Source organism: Pelophylax lessonae, assembly GCF_965119305.1.
Source record: "Pelophylax lessonae genome assembly, chromosome: 5".
Classification (NCBI taxonomy): domain Eukaryota; kingdom Metazoa; phylum Chordata; class Amphibia; order Anura; family Ranidae; genus Pelophylax; species Pelophylax lessonae.
In genome coordinates, this window is record NC_138772.1 from 520,839,471 (window position 1) to 520,867,195 (window position 27,725).

The 27,725-nt window shown below is 45.1% G+C and overlaps 1 protein-coding gene across 1 annotated transcript; it reads left to right on the forward strand.

Moving 5' to 3' along the window:
* Positions 1–10,663: 10,663 nt before the first annotated feature.
* LOC309556574 (lamina-associated polypeptide 2, isoforms alpha/zeta-like) lies at positions 10,664–27,370 on the forward strand (the record flags this gene model as incomplete). Its single annotated transcript, XM_082259017.1, has 2 exons — positions 10,664–10,713; positions 26,377–27,370. 2 exons carry the CDS (start codon positions 10,664–10,666, stop codon positions 27,368–27,370), a joined length of 1,044 nt encoding a protein of 347 aa, XP_082115143.1.
* Positions 27,371–27,725: the final 355 nt, after the last annotated feature.

The window sequence follows — 27,725 nt, forward strand, 5'->3', positions numbered from 1 at the left end:
AATTTTGACTTGATAAACAAGCGATGTCTTGATATACAAGTAGTGTCATGTCACAACTGAGTATAAAAAGCCATCCCCTGCACCGCCATCTACATCATGCCTTCCACACTGCGCTCCACGAGCGTTTCAAGCCTCGCTTTTAGATTGCTCTACTGCAGGGTAGTCTTCCCAGTCAACAACTGCAGACTGACAGCGGTGAGAGCCGGTGGTCTGGAGGTGTATGTGGACAGCTTTACCCCGGATGCCTGAATACTTAGATGTGCCTCCTTTAATCATCAAATGGGGGATGACCTGTGTTGGGTGCTAAAGGTGGTGCCACATCCCAATATAGTCTCAAAAAAGAAAGATTTTCCCCTATTGGTGGGATTTTTTAGGCACTCATGTCTACACAAGTTTAATTCAAAAATGTTTAATATTTTATTGAAATAACAAAATTAACAAAGTAATAAAAGGCAAGTAAATAAGTAGAGATACATCACATATGCACTTGAATAAGGCACCAATTGCAGGGTGAGGACTCCAGACCCGACTAGTTTCGGAGTTATACAACTACTCCTTCTTCAAGGGGACAAAATAGGAGACCCTGAATGGTGGTCTGTAGGTAATTGATCAAACAAAAGTCAATCAAATGCGAATAATGATACAGATATTCATACAGTACATAAGTTTGTATAAAAAGATTTGAAGTATAATCACAACTTACATTCTGTGCGGTGATGGATAAAACTATATACCTGCCGGTATATGTTAAAAACAGGTGTTCTCTGCGCTCTGCCAAAAACACGGGTTGATTGTGTGGTTGATGAAATCCAACAAATGAAGCCCTCATAGACTTGTGTTGTAGGGAAAGATTATGCCCATATATGTGGATAATCCCAGGAAGACATCAAGTCAGAGCAACTGGATCCCAATAATTGGCCGATCAGCTATAGAGGAGAAATATATAGGATCATAAAAGCATGTTGGTCCCATAATATAAGCTGGCCATATTGTTTGAAAAGGGGACAATAGGAAAGGCTCGGAGGTGGAGTGATGAGTTCCATCTCAGTGCCAGAGTGACAACATGTATTTTTGAATAGAAAGCTAACAATCCCATTCCTATATAGGTGGGGAGGAAAGAAAGCCAATAAGGGATTGGTGAATACCCATAATTATCCCTTAAAAACAATTATATGTTAGTTTCCCCTAATCAGCGAATAAGGGCCAGATAAAGCACAGTTACCCCCATCATCTATAAAAAGATTTGGTGAGGTATCAATAAAAAAGTTACCTTTTGCACGGTGTTTAAACAGACTGGATTAGATCAGGTCCTCACAGTGTTCTCAGCAAGCGAACAATGAATTCACTGCTGAGAAGAGGGTATATGTGTGGAGTCAATTGGACTTCACAGCTGTGTATACTTAACTGGCTTGATTCACTTCTCCCTGTGCTGATTGCCTGATGGGGTCCCTGGTGCGGAGGGGCCGGGCGTTCCCCCGCTCCATTGGCCCGGAGAGCGATACAGCGGAAGTTCGGCCGGCTCCTGCGTTCCACCGGCACGTCACCTAACCCGTCAGCGTGGAACGCAGGCGGGGTATGGTATGCGTCACCGTCTGTGGGTCTCGCGATGCGAGACCTTAACATGACAGAAGACGCAAAATGCGGCTCGCCACTAGGTGGCGGCCGCTTTCCGTGCCGGGTTGTCTGCTTGATAGAGATTCACTGGCGATAAATACCACATTCTTCTGTCCTGGGCGGACAGAGAATGACAGGCATTAAATAGAAAATTGTCTCATTATAACGAAGAAGTATGTTTTGAAGAAAAATTGTATATTATAGCCCCATTGAGGCTATCATCGCCGATCTTTTACTGTCCCTGTAAAGATGCAAGGGAAGAACAAAAGGCATAAATAAAGAGACAAAAATGCAAAAATTTTTTTTTTTTTTTTTTTTCCTTATCATTTTGATTTCAACCCATGAAAGTTCTGGATGAGCGCAGGAGCATCTGTTGAGAGAACAGAAACCAGAAATTGAATTATATGCAAGCATTGAACAAAAATGCATTTGAAAAAATAATGGTATTACCAATACTGACCCCTATTGATGACAAATTAGGATGACAGGATGGTTCACATTTAGAAATAATATGGAAGTTTGTCAGCAAAGGGGAAGGAGGGCTTATTTCTCCATTCCTCCCGAACTGAAACCTTCTAAGAAAGGTTTAAAAGATACCATCTCGTTCAATCCTGGGGGTTCAGTGGCTTTGAGGAGATAGATCCACCGTAGTTCCATTTGCAGGAGGACCTTGTTCCAGTCTCCTCCTCTGGAACTAGGGTGGATCCTGTCCAAAATCAAAAATTTGATTTTGGGACATTTCCCTGGATGAACAAGTGCCGCATGTCGCCCGAGGGGGAGATCAGGGTAACAGGTCTTAATACTTTTTATGTGTCTGTTGGCACGTTTAAAGAAATCTAACTTGGTCTTGCCGACGTAAAAACAGCCGCACTCACAGAGCAGTAAATATACCACTCCGTGAGTGCGGCAGTTAGCGAAATGTTTGGGCCTAAATACCTGGCCATTCGGCAGGGTGGGGTTTTTAGATGTCAGCATAAAACCACAGTATCTGCAACTGCCACAAATATAAGTGCCCTTATATTTGCACGGGTCATGTTTTTCTTGATCTTTAAATTCGCTCTGAACAAGTTTGTCTTTGAGCGTCGGTACCTTACGATAGGTAAAATGGGGTTGTTCTGGGACGTATTTGCCCACAATGGGGTCCAAGGCAAGCACATGCCAGTATTTGGATACTATTTTTTTAATTGTTAAATGTTGTTCCGAATATGTTGTTATTATTCTTAAAACTGGATCATTCTCTTTCTTCTCTTTGGGGGACAGTAGTTTACTCCTTTCACTGGAAATTGCTTTTTTGTAAGCTTTTTTCAGGATTGTTTTTGTGTACCCCCTGGCCAGGAGTCTAGTTCTAAGATCATCCGCTGCTTTGCGGAAGCCTTCTAGATCTTTGCAAATACGTCTGGCTCTCAGATACTCCCCATATGGTATGGAGTGTACCAGAGACCGAGGATGAAAGCTAGATGCATGGAGGATGGTGTTCCCCGCAGTGGGCTTCCGAAAAAGGTCACTGTGGAGAGCACCATCCTCCCCCCTCGTTACTTCCACATCCAAGAATGTGACCACGTCCTTACTTGCATTCATGGTAAAGGTTAGGTTAAAGTCATTTCGATTCATCCTGTCTATACAATTATCAAGAAGTTCAGATGAACCCTGCCAAATCATAAAGATGTCGTCTATGTATCGTAACCACATACTGATGTGGTCCGTATACATAGAGGTAGTTTCATTTGTAAGAAAGGATTGCTCCCACTCCCCCAGATACAGGTTGGCGTAGGATGGGGCACAACAAGTGCCCATCGCTACGCCCTGTATCTGGAGGTAGTGGGAGCCATTGAAGGTGAATACATTGTGATGTAAAATATATTGTAAGATAGACAGGATGAATTCTCCGTAGGCGTCGAGGGTATAGTTAGATGTTATGGCGTGTTGTACAGCTGCCATCCCCCGTTCATGGGGGATAGAGCTGTACAAGGCCTCGACGTCAACGGTGACGAGTAGACTATCTTGTGGGATTTGTATGTCCTCAATTTGTTGCAAAAAGTGTATCGTGTCACGGATGTGTGAGGGTAAGGCCGTTACCAAGGGTTTGAGGAAAGCATCTACCAGTTTACTGGCACTGTCGGAGATGGAGCCCCGACCTGATATAATTGGCCGTCCGGGTGGATCAGTAGCATTTTTATGAATTTTAGGGAGTGAATAAAACGTTGGAGTGACAGGGAATGGTATACGTATAAATTCCCATGTATGCTTCGGAATCACGTTGTTCAAATATGCTGTGTCAATTAATTGATAAAATTCTTGTTGATACTTGGTCACTATGTTTGATGTAATTTTGCGATACCAATTCTGATTTCTAAGAATTTTGTAACACATGGCTGTATATTGTGAATTGTTCATGATGACAACGTTTCCGCCTTTGTCAGCCTGTTTAATTGTGATTAAATGATTTTGTGATAATTTATTGATGGCCAATCTTTGGCTAGTCGTGATGTTTGATGTTTTGGATGGCCGAATATTTATTTTTTCGACCTCTTTTGTTACAAGCTTAACAAAGGCGGAAACGTTGGCATTAGTGGAAATGGGAAATTTGTCGGATTTTTTCCTCAAAGATTCGGTCTTGTGAATCGGATTTGGTTGTTTGGGGTCTGCACCCTCAAGGAGTAAATGGCAAATCAATTTTGTCGATCAAATCATCGTTCTCTTCCAGTAAAGATATCAGTGTATCTAAAATGGAGTCCTTTTTGGTCTTGGGTACATTGGATATGTTAGTTTTGTCATATGCGGCCTTGAAATTCAACTTACGAGCGAAAAGGTGAAGATCTTTAATAAAGTCAAATTTTTTAAGGGAGGTATTTGGACAAAAGCTGAGACCTTTGGATAAAACCTCGATTTCATCTGAGGATAGCTCATAGTCAGACAAATTAATGACTGACAAGTCCATTTGTGCCGGATTGGTGGTGGGGCCCATAGAAAGGTGAGGTGTAGGGGTTTTTATTGTGTCATTGGTGTGAAAGTCGGGGCTCTCTGGTGAACCAGTTCTAAAAAAGTGGCATCTTGGAGATTAGTAGTGGATACAAGTGAGAGAGGTATTTGGGATATATTGGGTGTAGGTGTCATAACTTGTTAATGTGAACAGATAACCAGTGTTACCACATTTGGTCTTGCAGATCTTAGAACTAGACTCCTGGCCAGGGGGTACACAAAAACAATCCTGAAAAAAGCTTACAAAAAAGCAATTTCCAGTGAAAGGAGTAAACTACTGTCCCCCAAAGAGAAGAAAGAGAATGATCCAGTTTTAAGAATAATAACAACATATTCGGAACAACATTTAACAATTAAAAAAATAGTATCCAAATACTGGCATGTGCTTGCCTTGGACCCCATTGTGGGCAAATACGTCCCAGAACAACCCCATTTTACCTATCGTAAGGTACCGGCGCTCAAAGACAAACTTGTTCAGAGCGAATTTAAAGATCAAGAAAAACATGACCCGTGCAAATATAAGGGCACTTATATTTGTGGCAGTTGCAGATACTGTGGTTTTATGCTGACATCTAAAAACCCCATTAAGACCTGTTACCCTGATCTCCCCCTCGGGCGACATGCGGCACTTGTTCATCCAGGGAAATGTCCCAAAATCAAATTTTTGATTTTGGACAGGATCCACCCTAGTTCCAGAGGAGGAGACTGGAACAAGGTCCTCCTGCAAATGGAACTACGGTGGATCTTTCTCCTCAAAGCCACTGAACCCCCAGGATTGAACGAGATGGTATCTTTTAAACCTTTCTTAGAAGGTTTCAGTTCGGGAGGAATGGAGAAATAAGCCCTCCTTCCCCTTTGCTGACAAACTTCCATATTATTTCTAAATGTGAACCATCCTGTCATCCTAATTTGTCATCAATAGGGGTCAGTATTGGTAATACCATTATTTTTTCAAATGCATTTTTGTTCAATGCTTGCATATAATTCAATTTCTGGTTTCTGTTCTCTCAACAGATGCTCCTGCGCTCATCCAGAACTTTCATGGGTTGAAATCAAAATGATAAGGAAAAAAAAAAAAAAAAAAAAAAATTTTTGCATTTTTGTCTCTTTATTTATGCCTTTTGTTCTTCCCTTGCATCTTTACAGGGACAGTAAAAGATCGGCGATGATAGCCTCAATGGGGCTATAATATACAATTTTTCTTCAAAACATACTTCTTCGTTATAATGAGACAATTTTCTATTTAATGCCTGTCATTCTCTGTCCGCCCAGGACAGAAGAATGTGGTATTTATCGCCAGTGAATCTCTATCAAGCAGACAACCCGGCACGGAAAGCGGCCGCCACCTAGTGGCGAGCCGCATTTTGTGTCTTCTGTCATGTTAAGGTCTCGCATCGCGAGACCCACAGACGGTGACGCATACCATACCCCGCCTGCGTTCCACGCTGACGGGTTAGGTGACGTGCCGGTGGAACGCAGGAGCCGGCCGAACTTCCGCTGTATCGCTCTCCGGGCCAATGGAGCGGGGGAACGCCCGGCCCCTCCGCACCAGGGACCCCATCAGGCAATCAGCACAGGGAGAAGTGAATCAAGCAAGTTAAGTATACACAGCTGTGAAGTCCAATTGACTCCACACATATACCCTCTTCTCAGCAGTGAATTCATTGTTCGCTTGCTGAGAACACTGTGAGGACCTGATCTAATCCAGTCTGTTTAAACACCGTGCAAAAGGTAACTTTTTTATTGATACCTCACCAAATCTTTTTATAGATGATGGGGGTAACTGTGCTTTATCTGGCCCTTATTCGCTGATTAGGGGAAACTAACATATAATTGTTTTTAAGGGATAATTATGGGTATTCACCAATCCCTTATTGGCTTTCTTTCCTCCCCACCTATATAGGAATGGGATTGTTAGCTTTCTATTCAAAAATACATGTTGTCACTCTGGCACTGAGATGGAACTCATCACTCCACCTCCGAGCCTTTCCTATTGTCCCCTTTTCAAACAATATGGCCAGCTTATATTATGGGACCAACATGCTTTTATGATCCTATATTTCTCCTCTATAGCTGATCGGCCAATTATTGGGATCCAGTTGCTCTGACTTGATGTCTTCCTGGGATTATCCACATATATGGGCATAATCTTTCCCTACAACACAAGTCTATGAGGGCTTCATTTGTTGGATTTCATCAACCACACAATCAACCCGTGTTTTTGGCAGAGCGCAGAGAACACCTGTTTTTAACATATACCGGCAGGTATATAGTTTTATCCATCACCGCACAGAATGTAAGTTGTGATTATACTTCAAATCTTTTTATACAAACTTATGTACTGTATGAATATCTGTATCATTATTCGCATTTGATTGACTTTTGTTTGATCAATTACCTACAGACCACCATTCAGGGTCTCCTATTTTGTCCCCTTGAAGAAGGAGTAGTTGTATAACTCCGAAACTAGTCGGGTCTGGAGTCCTCACCCTGCAATTGGTGCCTTATTCAAGTGCATATGTGATGTATCTCTTCTTATTTACTTGCCTTTTATTACTTTGTTAATTTTGTTATTTCAATAAAATATTAAACATTTTTGAATTAAACTTGTGTAGACATGAGTGCCTAAAAAATCCCACCAATAGGGGAAAATCTTTCTTTTTTGAGGCTCCTTTAATCATCAACCATGTGATTTGCTAAATGTTGATCCTTCATTAACCACTTAAGCCCCGGAGGATTTGGCTGCTAAAAGACCAGGGGGTATTTTGCGATTCGGCACTGCGTGACTTTAACGGACAATTGCGCGGTCGTGCGACACTGTACCTAAACGAATTTGACGTCCTTTTTTTCCCACAAACAGAGCTTTCTTTTGGTGGTATTTGATCACCTGTGCGATTTTTTGATCACGCGCTATAAACAAAAAAATAGCGTCAATTTTGCAAAAATAACAATATTTTTCACATTTTTTTATATGAAATTCCCAAAAAAAAAAAAGTAAAAATCAAAATTTTTTAAAATTTTCGGCTACATATGTTTGGTTTATGCTACATATGTTTGGTTAAAAAAAATCGCAAAAAGCGTATTTTGATTGGTTTGCGCAAAAGTTATCGCGTTTACTAACAAAGGGAAAGATTTTTGTCATTTTTGTTGTTTTTTTTTTTTAACGCGTAATGGCGGCGATCTGCGATTTTTATTTGCGGTACTGCGACATTGCGGCGGACAGATCGGACCCTTGACTGACATTTTTGACACTTTTGGGGTTACCAGTGACATTTCTACAGTAATCAGTGCTATATATATGCACTGTTACTGTAAAAATACACTGGCAGTGAAGGGGTTAACTTTATTTGAGAGGGAGGGGCTGTGTGTGTCCCTAGGGGCGTGATTCTAACTGTGATTGGCTGTGGCTTGAGGTGTAGTTACACTGATCAACGGTTCTACATAGCAGAACCGTATGATCAGTGTCTCTACACAGGGAGAACTGACAGGCAGCTTGTTTACACAAGCTGCCTGCCTTTCTGCCTCTCCCCCGACGATCGCAGAGTGACCGGCGGACATCGGGTCCGCCGGTCTCACGCGCGGGGGGTGCGTGACCGCGCGGGAGCGGGAGCGCGCCGCCGGCTGAGCGCGCTCGCTCCCCAGACCCTCCCAGGCTAGTGACGTACCGATACGTCACTCTGCCTGTGAGGGGCTGACCGCCGCAGTATATGTTCGTGCGGCGGTCGGCAAGCGGTTAAATATAACCATATTGCCTCTCTTCTCTTTTATATTCTGTAGCTCCTGCTGGATTTTTCTTCTAATCTCCTTGTGGAGGCGCCATTTGTGGATGGACATTTTATGGTTACACACCCTATCAGATTGCTATAATCTTTTAATATTGACTATAAACTGAAGGACTTTTGAATAAATGGTTGTGGAACAAATCATCTGAGTTTACATTATTTCTTATGGGGAAATTTGATATACGAGTGCTTTGGATTACAAGCATGAATCCAAAATGAATTATTCTCACAATCCAAGGTTCTACTGTATATACACTGATCAGCCATTAAATTATGACCACCCACCATAACATGACCACCCTCCTAATATTGAGTAGGTCCCCATTTTTCCGCCAAAACAGCCCTGACGCATTAAGGCATGGACTCCACTAGACCTTTGAAGGTATGCTGTGGTATTTGCCACCAACCCGTCAGTCATTGTAAGTTGTGAGGTGGGACTTCAATAGATCGGACTGTTTTTCCTGCACATCCCACAGACTGGATTGGAATTTTTTTTTTGGATTGAAAAATTCAGAGGCAAAGTCAACAACTCGAAGACACCTTCTTCCATTGCTCTGTGGGCTAGATCTGATGCTCACATGCCCATTGTAGTCACTTTTGACTGTGAACGCAGGTCAGCATGGGCAGCCTGACTGGTCTGTGGCTACAAAGCCCCATAAACAACAAACTGTGAAGCACTGTGTGTTCTGGCACCTTTCAGAACCAGCATTACCCTTTTCAGCAGTTTGAGCTCCAGTAGCTCTTCTATTTGATCAGACTTTGCAGGCCAGCCTTCACTTCCAAGCCTTGGCCACCCATGGCCGCAAAGGAATGCACAAAAAGTAATGCACACACTATATTTTAAAAAATTTCCCACACCTAATTGCATGGTAATGTGGTTCCATGGGATCTGGTGCCTGCAAACGCACTGCGGCTGAGGTGGTATCAAGAATGTATTGGCACCTGCAGCAGATAACAAAGCCAGTGGGTTTTGAACACAGTGTAGGATATATGCATGAGACACGCCTTTTCCACACCGCATTCTGATGTGAACCAGCCCTTAATGATGTATTAATGAATATGATTACAGAGCTGAAATTATTTTTGTTTTCTACCTCCCTAGAACCACCCCCCCCACACCCACCTCCCATACTTCCTCCTTGTTTGGTTGAATGGCATATCCCGGGAGGTACCGGGATTACTACAGCCATTTCATTCACTAAAGGAGGAGAGGGACAGGCCAAGAGGCACTGCTGGCTCTTCCAGGTTCAGGCGCAGCCTCCCGATGATGATGTCACATGGGATGCGCCTTTCCCATCGAGCAATTTTCTGTAAAACTAAACTTTAATGGTGTATTAATGATTACAGGACTGCAATGATTTGTGTGTTTTATACCACCTCCACCCCCCTCATACTCCCTTCTTGTTTGGGCGAATGGTATATCCCGGAAGGCACCGGGATCACTACAGTCATTTCATTCACTAAAGGAGGAGGAGGCTGGCCAACCGGCACTGCTGGTTCTTCCGGGTTCAAGCACAGCCTCCCAATGATGATGTCACATGGGATGCGCCTTTCCCACACCCACAGGTGCAGTCTCCCGATAATGATGTCACATGGGATGCGCCTTTCCAACACCCACAGGCGCAGTCTCCCGATAATGATGTCACATGAGATGCGCCTTTCCCACACCCACAGGCGCATTCTCCCGATAATGATGTCACATGAGATGTGCCTTTCCCACACCCACAGGCGCAGTCTCCCGATAATGATGTCACATGGAATACGCCTTTCCCAAACCACATTCTGCTGTGAACTGAGCTTAAAAGATGTAATATTGATTACAGAACTGCAATAACTTGTTTGTTCTATACCCCCCCCCCCATACTCCTTCCTTGTTTGGGTGAATGGTGTATCCTGGGAGGCACAGTCATTTCATTCACTAAAGGAGGAGAGGGGCGGGCCAAGTGGCACTGCTGGTTCTTCCAGGTTCAGGCGCAGCCTCCCGATGATAACGTCACATGGGATGCGCCTTTCCCACACCCACAAGCGCAGCCTCCCAATGATGATGTGGGATGCGCCTTTCTCACACCGCATTCTGCTTTAAACCGAGCCTAAATGATGTAATAATGATTATAGAACTGCGCTGATTTGTGTGTTCTATGCCCCCCATACTTCCTCCTTGCTAGGACAAATGGCATATCCCGGGAGGCACAGTCATTCCATTCAGTAAAGGGGAGAAGGGTGGGCCAAGCAGCACTGCTTGCTCTTCCAGGTTCAGGCGCAGCCTACTGATGATGTCACAAGGGAACATGGCGGTGCAGAGAAGTAGATCTCAGCAGGACAAAACTGGATCCCCTGTGTAGGTGGGTATCTGAACTGAGATAACCCCACAAAAAAAGCAGAGAAAGTCAAGTACAAAACATCATTCAAAAAAGTAAATATAAAACAAAAAATAAATAAAAAAGAAAGAAATGTTTCCATTAATTCAGCAGAGGTTTGCAAGGTACCGATTAGAAATTCTGCGGATCGCTTTCAAATTACAGCAGCCATATGTCGACGTACAAGGAAAGTGCCGGGTTCTGCTACTTCGGCATGTGCTGCCAAGTCACTAACAAGACATTATGGAGAGTTTAGCTGTCTGTTACTTTCTTATTATTCTCTTGTTTGTTTCAATCACACGCTGAACCTCCCTACAACAGGCGAGCAAAGTACGGCAGAGCCGGGGTGTTGCGAGGCGAGGATGGCTTTGTTTGAAATCAATTTAGATCTAATTAACAAAGTAAACAGAAGAGAATTCTGCTGAGGAATGGCGTGGTAAACAGCTCGCCGTGTCTGAAAAAAAAGAAAACAAGTTGAAAGTACAAAGTTTGGTGTTAAAGTACAAGCGTCAAATGGCGGCAAAGTTTTCAATAAAAGTAATGAGTGGCGTGTATTTCCTAAAGGTAGAGTGCAGCAGTTGTTGCCTGCTTTTTGACACAGTGTCTCTCATTGAAACCTCCATAGGAAAGGGGAGGAAAGGGAAGAGGAAGAAAGGGGGGGGATGAAAGAGGAGGAGATTAGATTAGAGGGAAGGAGAGGGAAGAGGAGGAGAGGGGTCGCTGCTCAGACTCATAAGATCTGTGGGCTCCCATCAACTAATTATGTACACAAAGTAAACTCTTTTTTTTTTTTTTTCTCGCACACGATTGGGTATTCTTTGCAAAGTGAATTTGCACCATATTCACTAAGCTCTGTGGAGCATTTCCTTGCAAAGTGCAGCTTCCTTTGCAAAGTAAACAGTCTGCTTGCCTTTAGTCAATTAATCTCAGTGAGTTGATTGACTAAAGGTAAATAGTCTGTTCACTTTGCAAGGGACGTTGCAGGTTGTGAATGAAAATGGTGCTTTGTTGACTTCCATCATCATATGCAAACATGATTGGGTGTTCTTTGCCAAGTGAAATTGTGCCACATTCACTAAGCCCTGGGGAAGCTTTCCTTGCAAAGTGCAACTTCCCTCGCCTTTAGTCAATTAATCCCAATGAGTTTATTAACTAAAGGAAAATAGTCTGTTCACTTTGCCAGGGACGTTGCACTTTGCAAGGGAATTTTCCCCAGAGTTTAGTGAATGAAGTGGCGCTTTGCTGACTTCCATCATCATATGCAAACAAAAATGCAGTTTTTTGTAATTTTCCTTGCATGCGATTGAATATTCTTTGCAAAGTAAAATTTTACCATATTCACAAAACTCTGGGGAAAAATTATCTTGCAAACTGCAACTTCCCTTACATAGTGAATAGTCTATTGGTCTTAAGTAAAACAAGCTCAGTGTTTCCCATTGAAACCTCCATAGCAAGGGAAAGGGGAAGAAGGGGGAGGGGAGGACTCATAAATATTTAATGGGGGTTGGGAACTTCCATCATCCAATCATGTGCAGGAAGAAAATGCAGTTTTTTTTATTTTCCTCATACATGATTGTGTATTCCTTGAAAAGTGAACTTGCACCACATTCACTAAGCTTTGGGGAAGATTCCCTTGCAAAGTGCAACTTCCCTTGCCTTTAGTAAATCAATTGCAATGGGTTGAATGACTAAAGTCGAACAGTCTGTTTGCTTTGCAAGGAACATTGCACTTTGCAAGGGAGTTTTCCCCTGAGTTAAGTGAATGAAGTGAAGCTTTGCTGACTTCATATCATATACAGATGAAAATGCCTTTTTTTTAAAAAATAATTTTCCTTGCACGTGATTGAACATTCTTTAGAAAATTAAATTTCACTGAATTCACTGAACTCTGGGGAAAATTCTGTTACAAAATACAAATTCCCTTGCAAAGTGAACAATTTATTGGCCTTTAGTAAATCAACTCCAATGTCTCCCATTAAAGCCTCCATAGAGAGGGGAAGGAGAAGAAGGGGGAGGGAGGACTCATAAATAGCTCATAGGGGTTGGGGAGAAACCTTTTAACTATCTTGGAAAAAACATCTACAGCATTTTTTATATATTTTTTTACTATTAATAATGTAGCGCTCCCCCTTGGGGGTTGCTTATAGTTGCATGTTCTTCTGTGCCGCCTTGACCATGTGAACTTTCCAGCCCTTCTGACACTCTAGGTTCAGACATGTTGTGTATACCTTTAAATGACACAATGCAAATTGCTTTAACTCTCTCAAATTTACTTAATTTTCCTGCTTAATAAGCCACTGCCTCTTCACAGCTTCTGGCACACTCCATTCTTCTACTGCCTAAGTGACTCACCCATGTCTTAAACTCCTCCTCTTCTCCAGCCCGAGTTGGCAATTGCCCTGAGAAGAACCGGAGCTTCCTATATCCTTGATTCGCATTGCCAGAGCCATTCTTCACCAAACTCTCAACTAGCCGGCTCATGTCTGTACAGAAAAAAACGAGGAGCACTGGCCCCACAGGAGTCTGTACCAACTGGTCCTGTTATCCCAGCACTGGTTTGCAGTGTTGATGGCCCCTCTGTGATCTCTTCCCCTACTTGCAGTGGGATCACCTGAGTGATTACCTTCCGCTAAGGGCACCTCTTCTTCCCGGAAACAGGCAGGTATGTCTTCCTGGCACTCCATCAACACCCAAACATAGTCCACAGTAAACTCTTCCTTTTACATCCCGAATGTATGCCCTCTGCTCTGGAACTATGGCTCTTACCCACTGTTGGATCTCTCTCTCAGTGCATTCACTTCCTGAGATCTCTAGAACAGTGCTTCACTCCATCTGAGCTCCTTGAGCCCTCCCCCAGGTGATTGCAGCAACTGGGTCCATGTTTTTCTCCTGCAATGGCTCGTGATCGGGCTGACTAGGGCCTGCAGCTAAGAACATCATGGACGAACCCCCAAATCTAGAGCTGCCCCCTTGGGGTTGCTTGTAGTTGAATGTTCTTCTGTGCCACCTTGACCATGTGAACTCTCCAGCCCTCCTGACACTCTAGGTTCAGACATGTTGGGTATGCCTTTAAATGACACATTGACACAATGCAGATTGCTTTAACTCTCTCAAATCTACTTAATCAAGAGAAAAGACTTGAAAAGGGTATTAGTCAGCAAAGTCCTGGATAAACATCCAAGACTCGGTTGAAATAGTTCTCAAAGCAGTTAACTGACACTTAGCAATGACAGGTAAATGATACCAATGTACACAATAACAGACAGTGAGTAAGAAGATCTCTCAAGAAAGCTATTGATTGCTGTGTTTAATTAAGACTACTGCTAAAATGAAACCCCAGGCCGGCCTATACTACCTTTATCCTAATGAGAGATGAAGTAATATAAATACCAGTAGCTTGTGCCCTGTAAGAGCAATAAAATTGCAGTGTTCAGAATGCAAGGCCTTGCAATTATCTTCACCGGCAGTTGGAGCTCAAAGAAACAAAGAATTCTTATATATGGCACACTGATAGTCAATCAATTCAGGGCAGCTTGTTCTGACTAGTGGTAATCCTCTTAGCAATCCAAGTATATGGTGTATGTATACAGTGTTCAGAGTGATGTATTAGTGGCTGGTAACGGGATTTTGGGCAAGTACCCTCTCACCAATCCTGAGGACCTTTAATTGCTTCTTGAAGATCAGTCAAAGTTGACTTTCCGTACTGCAAGCGGACTAAGATAGCTGTAGTCTGCTGATTCAGTGAGTCACCCGACTCCAATGTGATCAGCGATTCTGCTGGGGGTACCCCTGGTGTAGCGAGTGGCATCTGTCCCACCTAAGCTGGAGGGGCAGAAGCCTGTGTGTCACATGGTAGGCTGTGAACTGGTGCACACTCAATGGATCCCGGGAACCAAGAGAGTGAGGAGTGAGGGTTTGGTTAGCAGATCCCTTTATAGTCTCTCCCACAATTCTCCCCTGGAGCAGATGGCTTGCTCAGGGGTGTAGTTCAGCTCAGGGGTGTAGTGGATAGCTCTGCACAGGGCTTTTTTCTCAGAAATTAGGTGCAGGAACTCAACCACGACCCCCCCCCGCCCCCCACAAAACCCCTCTCAAACCCCACACACACCCTTCAAACTGCATCCAATACTGGGTGTGGTCAAATTTCACTAAGAGTGGAAAAGTCTTAAAGGGGCATTAAATACCAGGAGTGCACTAGGTACAGAGTTCAGGGGTGCACTGTATACAGAGTGCACAGTTAAGCCTTCTTCCACAGCTGCTTACCTCTGCATCCTCATCCACATCTCACCTTCACTCCTCTTTGACCTCTGCATGCAACCCCCCCCCAACCCCAACCCCAACCCCCACCCCCACCCCCAACCTTAAAAGCTCCACCATCTTCCACATGTCTTACTATTGTTGCTTTATTAAGCTGAAGCACTCAGCCAGCTCTCCCTGCACACTATAGGTGGCTCTGCCTTTTTCACTTGCAGGGAGATCATCCAGTGGGGGTGTGGTCATTCCCACTGCACCCTGGGCACTTACATCTCCCATGTCCCCATCCGGTCTTAGTGGGAGCCGCTCAGGGGATCAGATCTGTAGTCGTTGGGAGACAAACTGTCACTTGTAAACACAAAAGCCGAGTTCTATGTTTACAAGTGGTAGTGCTGAGCAGAAAGCAGAGGACCTGAGCCAGAGGTGGTGGAACTGAGTTCTTCCAAGTTCCAGCTGAAAAAAAGACCTGGCTCTTCAGTTCAGTGATCTATGTTCAGGAGATTACAGTTCCCACAATGCTTTCTTCTAGGCCCAGGAGTATGATGCATGTAATCGGAGCCCAGCACTAGGGGAATATAGAGACATTCTGAGAAGGTATAGGACAAGTCTGCAATGTCAGATAACTGTAGTCTGCTCCTGGCTACATTATTATTTTTATTATTATTATTATTATGTTTTACCTATGTAGAGTAATTTTTCAGAAAACAATTAGGTTCATACTGATGGGATCCAATTGATCCGACTTTCAGGGCAAATATGTAGTGCAACTTGGATTCTAGTTTGAAGTGGTTTGCATAGTCTATGGGGCCAAAATCATGCTGGAATTGCACCAAATTCGTATAGGAACCTTTTCCAAATTTGCACTGTTACTGTCGGTGTACATGGAGTGAACCCAGAAAATGATAAGACCCCGTTCACACTGGGGCGACCTGTCAGGCGACCTGGTCGCCTGACAGGTCGCCGTAGGTCGCCTGCCATAGAGAAGCTGTGGACCCGTTCTAATAGGAGCGACACAAGTCGCTCTGACTTAGAAAAAGGGTCCGGAGCTTCTTTAGGGCGACCTGGAGCGACCTGCATTGACTTTAATGATATGAAGTCCGTGCCGGCCGCTCCGAGGTCACGGCGCGAGCTGCGCACCGTGACCTGTGAGGTCGCCCCGGCAAGTAGCGTCGCCCCAGTGTGAACGGGGTCTAAAGTGGTATCTTTCAATGACATGACTTTGTTTATAAACAAAGCCATTGATCACCAAAACCATGGCAATGCTGACATGATGATAACATGAATTTGTAATATAACAAAAAAACCCCAAAAATGTGATCTTTCTTTTCGAGCCAATTATGCCTAAGCCATCCATATGGGAAAATGTTAAGCTAGATCTCTTGAAATTTCAGTGAAGGCTAACACATCAATCATTTTCTAAGAAATCACTCCACTAATCCCCACCAGTCCCTTTTGGCATCTCAAGGTTTAACTTTTAATTTTGACTAAAGCGTGCCATCAACAGACTGTGCCTCTACTGACTTATCTATAAATATCTTTACTACAATAATGGAGCAAGCTTGTAAAATGTGAAAGTCATACACTAAGCCCCCGTTCACATAGAGGCGACCGTGGCGGCCGCTCCGAGGTCGCGGCGCGCTGCTCGCACCGCGACCTCGGAGGTCGCCAGCCGAAGTCGGATCGCCCCTATGTGAATGTGGGCTTAAATTACTTTAAAGCTGTATTTACCCACAAAGCAATCATTTATTATAATGCAGTTTACCAATCCTTCGATGTGATGGCTGCATTTGTTTCATAGACTTTTTTCCCTTTTATTTGCGCCTTGTAATCCAGCCAGTAAGTTTGTTGTTTTTCACCAGAACACTCTGTCCTGCAGATGTAGCAGTTAGAGTGTTGAGCATTGGTGGCTGGTGCTCCATGGGGCGGGGGGGGGGGGAGGCAGATGGACCGCACCATACACCCCCCCCCCAGACCACACCAGGCCACACACCATACCCCCCCCCCCCCCGTCGCCCGCTCACCTCACCCTGCCTGAACATGTGGAGGGAGGGCAGGCAGCAGCAGCAGCAAACAACCGCGGCAGCAGCAGCGGCGGCCGCTTCTTCCCTCTCAGTCTTCTGCGTCTCCTCCCTCCTCCTCCATGGCCAGTGGCATGTCTTCTCCTTTTAGCCAATCGGGAAACGAGTCTCAGGACCCACTTCCTGATTGGCCAGGAGGAGGATCCGTGTGACAATAGCGAATATTCATTCGCTATTGTCACACAACTGGGTGGGCTCAGTTGAACTCCATGCGTCCAGCGCCCTGCATGTAGATTAGGGGGCAGGACGCATGGATAGGGGGCGTGGCGCCCCTGCGCTCCCAATGCACCAGCCGCCACTGGTGTTGAGGCAAGGCATTTACCCCTGATAGGGGTAATTACAATGATTAGCTTTAAGGGTACATTTACACAAGCGCTGAGGCCCATACATTGTGCAGCAGTCCGTTAAAAAATAAAAGCTGAGGGGAGGGAAGAGGTGATTTTTATGGATTTACCTGCACATCCAAGCATGTACTGTACACCTGTATAGGGACAGATGCATGGCCCGGATGCAGTTTGTCTGTTAGCCTTAACCACTTAAGCCCCGGAAGATTTTACCCCCATTCCGACCAGGGGGTATTTTGCGATTCGGCACTGCATGACTTTAACGGACAATTGCGCGGTCGTGCGACGCTGTACCTAAACGAATTTGGAGTCCTTTTTTTCCCACAAACAGAGCTTTCTTTTGGTGGTATTTGATCACCTGTGCGATTTTTTGATCACGCGCTATAAACAAAAAAAGAGCGTCAATTTTGCAAAAATAACAATATTTTTCACATTTTTTTATATGAAATTCCCCCAAAAAAAAATGTAAAAATCAAAATTTTTTAACATTTTCGGCCAATTTGTTTTATGCTACCTATGTTTGGTAAAAAAAATCGCAAAAAGCGTATTTTGATTGGTTTGCGCAAAAGTTATCGCGTTTACTAACAAAGGGAAAGATTTTTGTCATTTTTGTTGTTTTTTTTTTAACGCGTAATGGCGGCGATCTGCGATTTTTTTTGCGGTACTGCGACATTGCGGCGGACAGATCGGACCCTTGACTGACATTTTTGACACTTTTGGGGTTACCAGTGACATTTCTACAGTAATCAGTGCTATATATATGCACTGTTACTGTAAAAATACACTGGTAGTGAAGGGGTTAACTTTATTTGGGAGGGAGGGGCTGTGTGTGTCCCTAGGGGCGTGCTTTCTACTGTGATTGGCTGTGGCTTCAGCTGTAAGGACACTGATCAACGGATCTACATAGTAGATCCATGTGATCTGTGTCTTTGCAGCGAGGAGAATGACAGGCAGCTTGTTTACACAAGCTGCCTGACATTCTCCCTCTCCCCGCCGATCGCCGAGTGACCGGCGGACATCGGGTCCGCTGGTCACACGCGCGGGGGGGTCCGTGACCACGCGGGAGCGGGAGCGCGCCTCCGGGGGCGCGCGCACGCTCCCTAGACCCTCACAAGCAAGCAACGTAGCCCTACGTTAGTTTGCCTGTGAGGGGCTGACCGCCGACGTAGATAGTCGTGCGGCGGTCGGCAAGTGGTTAAAGCAGTATTAAAGCCAAAAGCAAAGATTTATTATATTGCAGCTTACCAATTCTTAGATGTGACGGCTGCAAGTCTGTTGTTTTTCAAAAGCCCAAGCTCTCCAGCGGATTGTCTTAGTTTACACGGAATGAGACAAACAACTTAACACTGGCAGGGGTGATTAAAATGGTTGGTTTTTAGTTATTCATATAAAACCTTTATCCCAAAAGGAAAAAAGTATGATCTGGAGTTTGGCTTCAATTGTGTCTCACTAATACTGGAGGCGTATAACTAACCAGATCACCAGGTGAAAACAGAAAGAAAAAAAAATTATGCAGGCATCACATCTAAGGATTGAAAAACTGCAATTTATTTCATTTTTGGTTTTGGGTTTAATACCGCTTTAACCACGCCTACTGGACATGTTCACCCCAATATTCAGCTTTCAGCGCTGTCACACTTTGAATAACAATTGAGCGAGCATGCAATACTGTACCCAAACTAAATTTTTATCATGTTTTGGGGTCAGATAGAGCTTTCTTTCGGTGGTATTTAATCACCACTAGGTTTTTTATTTTTTGCTAAACAAAATGAAAAAAGACTGAAAATGTAGAAAAATAAAAAAATATGTTTTCTTCGTTTCGGTTATAAATGTTGTAAATAAGTAATTTTCTCCTTCACTGATGTGCACTGATGAGGCTGCACTGATGGACACTGCAGTATGGTGAGTTAATATGCAATTAATAACAATGCAATATAATAAATCAATATGCATTAATTCATAAGTCCATTCAGCATATGGAGATGGTAAAGAGTCCACTTAAGAATGAAGATCCCAAGATGTGGAAAGCAATGGAAAACAGGCACCCGTGCAGATAGACAAGGTGGCAGCTTACCGCAATGCGTGATCTATGAGCGAGTGAGGGGTTGATGCAATTTAGCCAAGCTTGGTCCGTTCGTGCAGAGGAGAGAGTCCATCCCACAGGAGTTATAATCTCATGCTCTTAGTGGCCTATCCATTAATTTGGAGGCCCACGCATTGCGGTAAGCTGCCACCTTGTCTATCTGCACGGGTGCCTGTTTTCCATTGCTTTCCACATCTTGGGATCTTCATTCTTAAGTGGACTCTTTACCATCTCCATATGCTGAATGGACTTATGACTTAATGCATATTGATTTATTATATTGCATTGTTATTAATTGCATATTAACTCACCATACTGCATTGTTTATTAACTTTTTAAGCACAATTAATTTTGCTGTTCATAGCGCTGCACTACTTGATATATATTATGAATGGGATTACTATGAATCCAGTGTTCTAGCTGCTATCCTGTTTATGTCATTTTACTACACTCAATTTATCCATTATTAAGCGCAGGATTCCCCCCTTGATTTTAACTGATGGACACTGGTAGACAGCACTGATGGGCACTAATACGGCAGTTCTGATGGGCACTGATTGTCACTAATGAAGAGGCACTGATGAGGCGGCACTGATAGGCGATACCGATTGGCACTGATAGGCATCACTGATAGGCGGTACCGATAGGCATCACTGATAGGCGGCAATGATTGGCACTGACATGCATCACTGATGGGCACTGATTGGCAGCAGTGGTGGGCACAGATTGGCAGCTCTGGTGGGCGCTGTTGGGGCTGCACTGATATTCAGGACACCGATGATCAATGCCCTGATTGTCACTGCAGATGTCCCCTGCGTAGATTTGCCGTTTTTCGGCACTCGCCCTGTCAGCGCGAGGAAAGGATTGCCGATAACCGGCAAATCCTGTTTACATCCGTGATCAGCTGTGATTGGATACAGCTGATCATGCTGTAAAGAGCCACCATGATTGGTTCTTAACCTCGATCTGTGATCAGCTGCGTCCTTCATAGTTCACTGCCGATGTGTGCCGCAGGGGGCGTGCAGGCAGCACGAGCACGATAGGGCATCATATGACGGCCTCTCGACAAAGTGCGGCTATGCTGTAGTCGTCATTCAGCTATAGCGTTGCCGTGAATGGGTTAAAGACTAACCATAATATTTTAGGTCCCCAAGCAACTTAAATAACAAAATTTTAAATTCAAAATGATTTCAGTCTAAAAATTTCCCCCATAGTGATTTATTTTACCCACAAAATTTATTTAGATTTCCAGTCTAAATGAAACCCAGCATTATTCACCCTGGACAGGTGAGAACATACTATCAGTACAGGGCTTCATAGGCCCCACCCTTGGAGTAATATCCTTATGGCCCTTGCACTTATCGTATAAGGATTTTGTTGTGACTTCATCATGGCAGCACAGCTCTCTGCATCCTTGAGGACCACTCAAAAGATCCAAAGAGGATCCAGTGTGTCATATGAACTGCCTGAAGGCATCTAGAAAGAGTTAGTAAAAAAAAAAAAAAAAGTATAACATATTGCCAGGAGGGCCTGAAGGGGGAGATATGGATCACTGGGTGGGGCAGCCTGGAGTCCATATTTATGCTCTATGACAGTGTTTCTTAAAGTGGTTCTAAAGGTTGGAATTTTTTTTTAAATATAAAACATGTTATACCTATGTAGCACCCTTGTTTTAATGCAAGGTTGCTGTTAAATTTAGTTGCTGGGCCTTAACTAGCCTGGCTGTACTTTTACTGTGGTTAATTGAACTTCCTCTCTTAATCTGGTTTGACTGCGTTTCTCCCTTCCGTCAGTAGGTGGCACTGTTGCCTCTGACATTAGTGTGAGAATTACAGTTAAACGAACTGTTAATGTCCATGTCTCTCTCAGCCAATTACAGTGTCACTACAGCATTCTGGGAGATCTTATTTAAGAGAGGGGAGGTCCAATAATCGGTCTCTTCCCGCCCGGACCCCCTTGGGGGAGGGTGTGTATTGCTGTGCTGCTGCTGGCTAGGTCTGAAGTCTGAGGCCTGGTCACATGCCTGGGATTCTGCTGAGGAGAGCCAGCGACCCACATGGGAAAGATCATCCACAGACATCCAGCAACCTGTGTGAGTAACCTGCCTGTTTCTGATGAAGGACAGCTGTCCAGACAGTACAGACCACAAAAAGGGATTGAATCTGGTGGAGAGAGATTGCCTCCCAGATCGATCTGAAGCTTTATGGATACCTAATGATTCTCAAGGTCTGCTATCCTGTACCGCTGTCTGAATACCTGTCTTTTGCAATGGGAGTCTGCCTAATAGACTGTTCTTAAAGGGTGTCCTGGACCCTACCCCTCTCTCCCTCAGTTTATTTTTGACCTGTTAAGAAGAAATAAACTATTCCGTTACTTCAGCATAAAAGTGACTGGCGCCCATCATTTATTTTACCTGCATCACTACCCACCATGCCTGACAATCCACACCCACAGGAGGTATGTAGCCCCTCTCTGCCTCTGAAGGTCATCACTAGGCCCTAGGGGGTTCTGGGGGTCCGCTACACTTACCTGCTGTGTGCTGAACTCCGATCCTCTTCTTTTTGAGTCCCCCGTCGGCGGTCCTGGTTACTGCCCCCTGGCTGAGTGCCCCCAATAGCAAGCCACTTGCTATTAGGACACTTGAGCAGACTCGCTCCAAACCCATGCTCTTGTAACTTGAAATTGTCTATTCATACACAGAGCACAGCTTGGCCTTGCCCCTTGCTCTCTCTTCATTGGCTCACTGGTTGTGATTTACAGCAGCAGGAGCCAATAGCTGCCACTGCTGCATGAGCAAATAAGGAGACAGAGACCCAGGAGAGCTACTGCTCTCAAGCACATAGCTGGACTGAGATAGGACTCATGTAAGTATAAGGGGAACCTGAGGGGGGGAGCTTTACCCAAAATGTTTTTATCTAAATGCATAGAATGCATTAAAGTTGAACACCAACTTTCTTTTCACTAGATGTGAATGGAATGATCAGTCCCAGCATAGATCATACCTCTGCACCATGTTGATCTGTTGTCTTCAGATCTTGTGATATTCTGGGTTTAGTTGAGGCTTTGTACCATGTGACACTCTGAATAGTCTGGATGTAGACTGAGGGCCTTCCAGCCACTTCCTGCTCATTTTCTAGCCTAGAACACACCCTTCTGTAGTCTTTCAGAGAAGATTATGTAACTTCCTTCATAGCTCTGATGGTGGGTGGGATGGAATAGCATGTAATCCCACCCAGTCACACCTACAGGAAGAGTCCAAACTTCTCAAGTCCCACCTCACAGAGTACAGTATCATTCAAAAGAAAACCCGTTTATACACAGGCTGTTTTGAAAGCTTTTGAAAACACCTTCCTAATGACCTCCCATAGCCCTTCCTTTGTAGACTTGCAGTAAGCCAATATTCTTTGGCATGCTGCAAGACAGAAATTACACATTTACACCTGCTTTGCAGACTGAAGAGTGATCTGCATTCGGACCTGCCCACATCAGTTCCCAGAACTGCCATAGCCTGCCCTGAAACTAAAGAGGATTAAAGCATGATGGGACATGTAGTATCAGGACTGGTAAAGGAAGGAAACAGGAAGTCAGAGAACTTTGGAATTCGGCCAGGTGAAGGAGTGACATCACAGACACAGAAACTTGCTTTTTTCAGTTGTAGCCGGTTTTCCAGGCCTGTGGCCTGATGTGGGTCTGCCATTGTTACCGGTTACCTTTCCAGCCCATGTGAGCTGCGGCCCTGGATATAGAGACTGAGACATGGACAACACCGGCATCTTGGTTTTGTTGTTTTATTGTAGATTAAGGGGATGGGAGAAGGGAATGAGTGGGATACTCCTTTAGGCTTCAACTATATACACTTGGGACTTGGTTCCTGAAAAATGCCTGTTGGCGCTACCTTAACCTAACCTAGGTACCCCCTTTCCGCTAGCTGGCACTGGATCCCAGAACCTCTTTCGGAGTGGTCCCATTTAACTCTGGCAGACCCCCAGGGGCAATCCTCAGTACTTACGACCTGTGTAGGCTTTCCTGGGACTGGACCCCTCTCGCTCTCCGCAGGCTCTCGGCACACCGGATCCCCTCCGCTCAACTCAGCACTCTCTGGATTCTCAACCGACACACCGAGATATCCGCTTCCTTCAGACAAGGGACTCTGCTCTCGCTAAAGACATTGTGTCATGTGCCACCCCCAAACTTATACCCACTCCCAGAATCCTTTGCAGTACAATCTGCCTTCTGGGGTAGTTACAAGCCATGATGTGTCCCCTGATTGGGTTTCCTCCACCGCCCTATGAGAAGCCTCTCACAGGAGCCAGTGGGGAGACTCCCCCTTCAGCAGGCACATCTGGGAGCCCTGACACCATGACTAATAAATCACAGCCCTGCTGTTAAGCAGACAAGGCCCACTATACCTTTACCTAGCACCTACCTGTAGGGTGCTACACAGCTAAATAAGGTAAGATACAGATAAAATGACAGTGGGGTTGTGATTCATTTACATGCACGATGCATCTGTTGGTTTTGGGAGGAAAAGCTGGAGTTCTGTTTTAAGGTAAAAAAAAAACCTTCTGCCTTTAGAACACCTTTTTTTCAGTGAAGGCACCCTTTAAAATTCTGAACATTTTCAAGACACCCTCAGATTCTTTCTCTAATGAAACCTTAATACCTATGGAGAGGGGCATCCAACAAGGAGCACCCAATGCATTCAATATCAGCAGATGCTGCCATGAATTTTGAGGACATCGGTGGCTGGTTGTAGTACTTCACAATTAAAACCTGTGGCTTTGTGTAGCAAAAATGCAAAATTAATCTACTTGCCGACTTATGGGCAATTTTATGCAATTTGGAGAATTTTTTAGGCATTTGGCCAAAGCACCTGAAGAACTCAGCACCCTGGTTGAAAAGGGTGTCCTATGATAAACATTGTATTTACCAGCTTCCACCCACGCTATAGCAGTGGGTGGAAGTGCGGGCTTCCTTTGCCTCGAGGGCATGCTTTTCGTGATTGCGCTGTCCGCTTGCCCCCTGCGGCGTGTGGGAGGCGTGCTCTGTGATCACTAGGATTAGGGAGAGTGAGGAGAGGAAAAGAGACCCGATAATAGGCTTGTGTTAAAGGGATTATCTGTGTCCTTATTATCAGTGAAGTCCCAACATTGCCCACCAGTGCTGCCCATCAGTGCCCACCAGTCCTGCCAATCAGTGCCCACCAGTGCTGCCAATCAGTGTTCATTAGTGCTGCGAATCAGTGCCCATCAGTGCTGTGAATCAGCTCCCATCAGTGCCTCCTCATCAGTGTCACCAACCATGGTTCATCAGTTCAGCCTACCAGTGCCCATCAGTGCCTCCTATCAATGCCTATCAGTGCCGCCTATCAGTGCTGCCTATCAGTGCCATTCAGTGCTGTCTATCAGAGCCCATCAGTGCCACCTATCAGTGCCCATCAGTGCTGCCTATCAGTGCCCTTCAGTGTCACCTATCAGAGTCCATCAGTGCCACCTATCAGTGCCCATCAGTGCCACCTTTCTATGCCCATCAGTGCTGCCTATCAGTTCCCCCTCATCAGTACCACCTATCAGTGCCCATCAGTGCAGCCCCATGAGTGCCCTACAGCGCAGCCTATCAGTGTCACATATCAGTACCCATCAGTGCCTAACAGTGCAGCCTGTCAGTGCCCATCAGGGCAGCCTATCAGTGCTAATCAGTGCAGCCTCATAAGTGCACATCAGTAAAGAAGAAAAATTATCTGTTTTCAAAATTCTATAACAAACTATGAAAAAAAATTTTCTCAGGTCGCCTTTCAGGACAGCACCTGGAGAGAGCGCAGCTCCACCCAATCCACAGGAAACACTGCAAATAAAAACTCCTCCTCTTCCACCATGCCTCAGTCATTTGTGTTTCCTCCGCCATGGTGGAAGCATTGCAGGAGCTGTGTGAAAGGGCTGCGCTCTCTCCAGGGGGAGAATATGAGTAATTGCCCATTTTCTATGCTTGTCTGTATTGGAGACCATCCCAGCTCCCCACCCTGGAGTTTTCAAAGGGGGTACGCTCCGGAGCCTCTCACCTTGCTCGCTCAGGGGAACTGAGTCCCATCGGAGGATCCGGTCCGGGTGTCAGAGGTCCGCGCTTCGGCCGGTCGGCATTCGAATCTCCCGCACTTTCGGACTCTGATCCCGGGGACACGCGGCGTCACTTCCGGTGGACGGGACTTCCGGTGGGGGCGTGGCGGCGTTAGCTCCAACCGCAATGCACGCAGGGGTCAGAGGCAGGTCACAAGGTCGGCGCTTCCGCTTCCGGTCCACAGAGGAGGACGCGGGAAGCGGTATTTAAATTGAGAGATCTGCCAGCAAGCTGCGCTTTTCAACGAACATGGAGGAAAAGTCTGCAGCAAGGGTGGAAGCAGGCACCGCCAGCACCGGCCAAGCTCAGGTAGGAGAGGTGCAGTGGTGCCTCTTTCTTCTTTACTATGTGAGCTTTTATTTTGGGGTTTCTTCCTTCCCTCCTTTGGAGCCTGCCCTGTAGACTGAGTAACTGTTCCCAGTCTAACAGGATATATATGCATCTGGGAGTCTTTTCTTCTGATCCTTTTTGGTGTGGGTCACGATTTTCTCCCTTGCAAAAAATCACTAGGGTGGTTTTTATTAGTGGTTATTGGGGATTCATGGTGGCTTTTTCTTTACCAGGTTAAAGCCACAGTGAAGACAAGAGCCCCAGCATCAAGGAAATGCCCTTCATGCAAAAATCCACTTAGAGATTCCGGGGTGAAGCCACTTTGTAAATCCTGTATTGCTGATCTAGTGAAGGAAGAGTCTAGTCAGCAGAATAGTGACTTCATGTCCTCATTTAAAAACTCACAGACACCCTGTCCTCAGTTTGTTCCCTGTTATCCAGGACGCCACAAGTTCTATCAGATTCCCAACAAACGGGTGGAACATCTTCCCAGCCGTCTACTTCTAGGTCTGCAGTGTCAAGTGATTCAGAAGATGTGGGGGAGAGTGCTCTCTGTTCCCTCAGGGATTCAGAGGAGGAAGAGAAGGTGGCTAGATCTTCCAGATACAAATTATCCTTGGAAGAAGTTGATGATTTGCTGGGGGCGATTTACACCACGTTAGAAATCGCAGAAGAAAATGTGCAAGTTTCTGTTCATGACAAGATGTACCAGGGCCTTGAACAGACAAAACACAGGGTTTTTCCTGTTCATAAAGTCCTTACGGAATCTATTGAAAAAGAGTGGAAGGACATAGAGAGGGCCCCTTTTTTCTCTAAATCTCTAAGAAGGAGATTTCCGTTTGAAGAGGATACGGCGCATCTATGGAACAAGAAGCCCAGAGTGGATGCTGCTTTTTCTCAGGTGTCTCGCCGCACGGATTTGGCGTTCGAAGACATGGGTGTTCTGAAAGACGCCATGGATAAAAGGGCAGATTCTCTCCTTAAAAAGGCTTGGAATTCCTCTACGTCCAGCCTTAAGCCGGCCATGGCCTCCACTGTGGTAGCCAGAAATCTTGAGTGCTGGCTCAAACAACTTAAAGGGCATGTGGAGGCTGGAACAGCAAGGAAAGATCTCCTGGATTCGTTTCCGCTGCTCCTAAGGGCAGTAAAGTATATGGCCGATGCTTCTGCTGAATCTATTAAAATGTCTGCCAGGTCAGCAGCCCTTGTCAATTCTGCCAGGAGGGCGGTCTGGTTGAAAACCTGGTCAGGTGATTCAGCTTCTAAGGTGAAACTCTGTGGTTTACCTTTTGCCGGTGACTTGCTTTTTGGGCCAGAATTGGAAGCAATCCTTGACAGAACGGCGGATAAGAAGAAGGCCTTTCCGTCAAAAAAGAAATCGCCTCCTAAAAAGAGATTTTGTTCTGTTCAGCAAACCAACAGAGGTCGTGAATAGTGTTGAGCGAACACGGACTGTATTATTCGTGTTCGTACCGAATAATTGGATTTTTTGTACCCGAACACGGACACGGACACTTTACTGTATGTTCGGGTAAAAATCCGTGTTCGGTCGTTTTATTTCCGGGTTTTGCATGCTTTGGCGCTCTTTTCATGGCGGGCTTTCAACAGCCAATCAACAATCGTTTAACTGGTGTGCCTTAAGCCATCCCAGCCATGCCTGCAAATGTCTCAGTAGCTGTGATTGGCCGTCTGAAGCATGTGACCAAGTCTTTATAAGTTCGAGGCAGCCGCAGCGGCGTCATTATGCTGCTTAGATTCAGGGACAGAGCACACATCAACGTGCTGGCTGC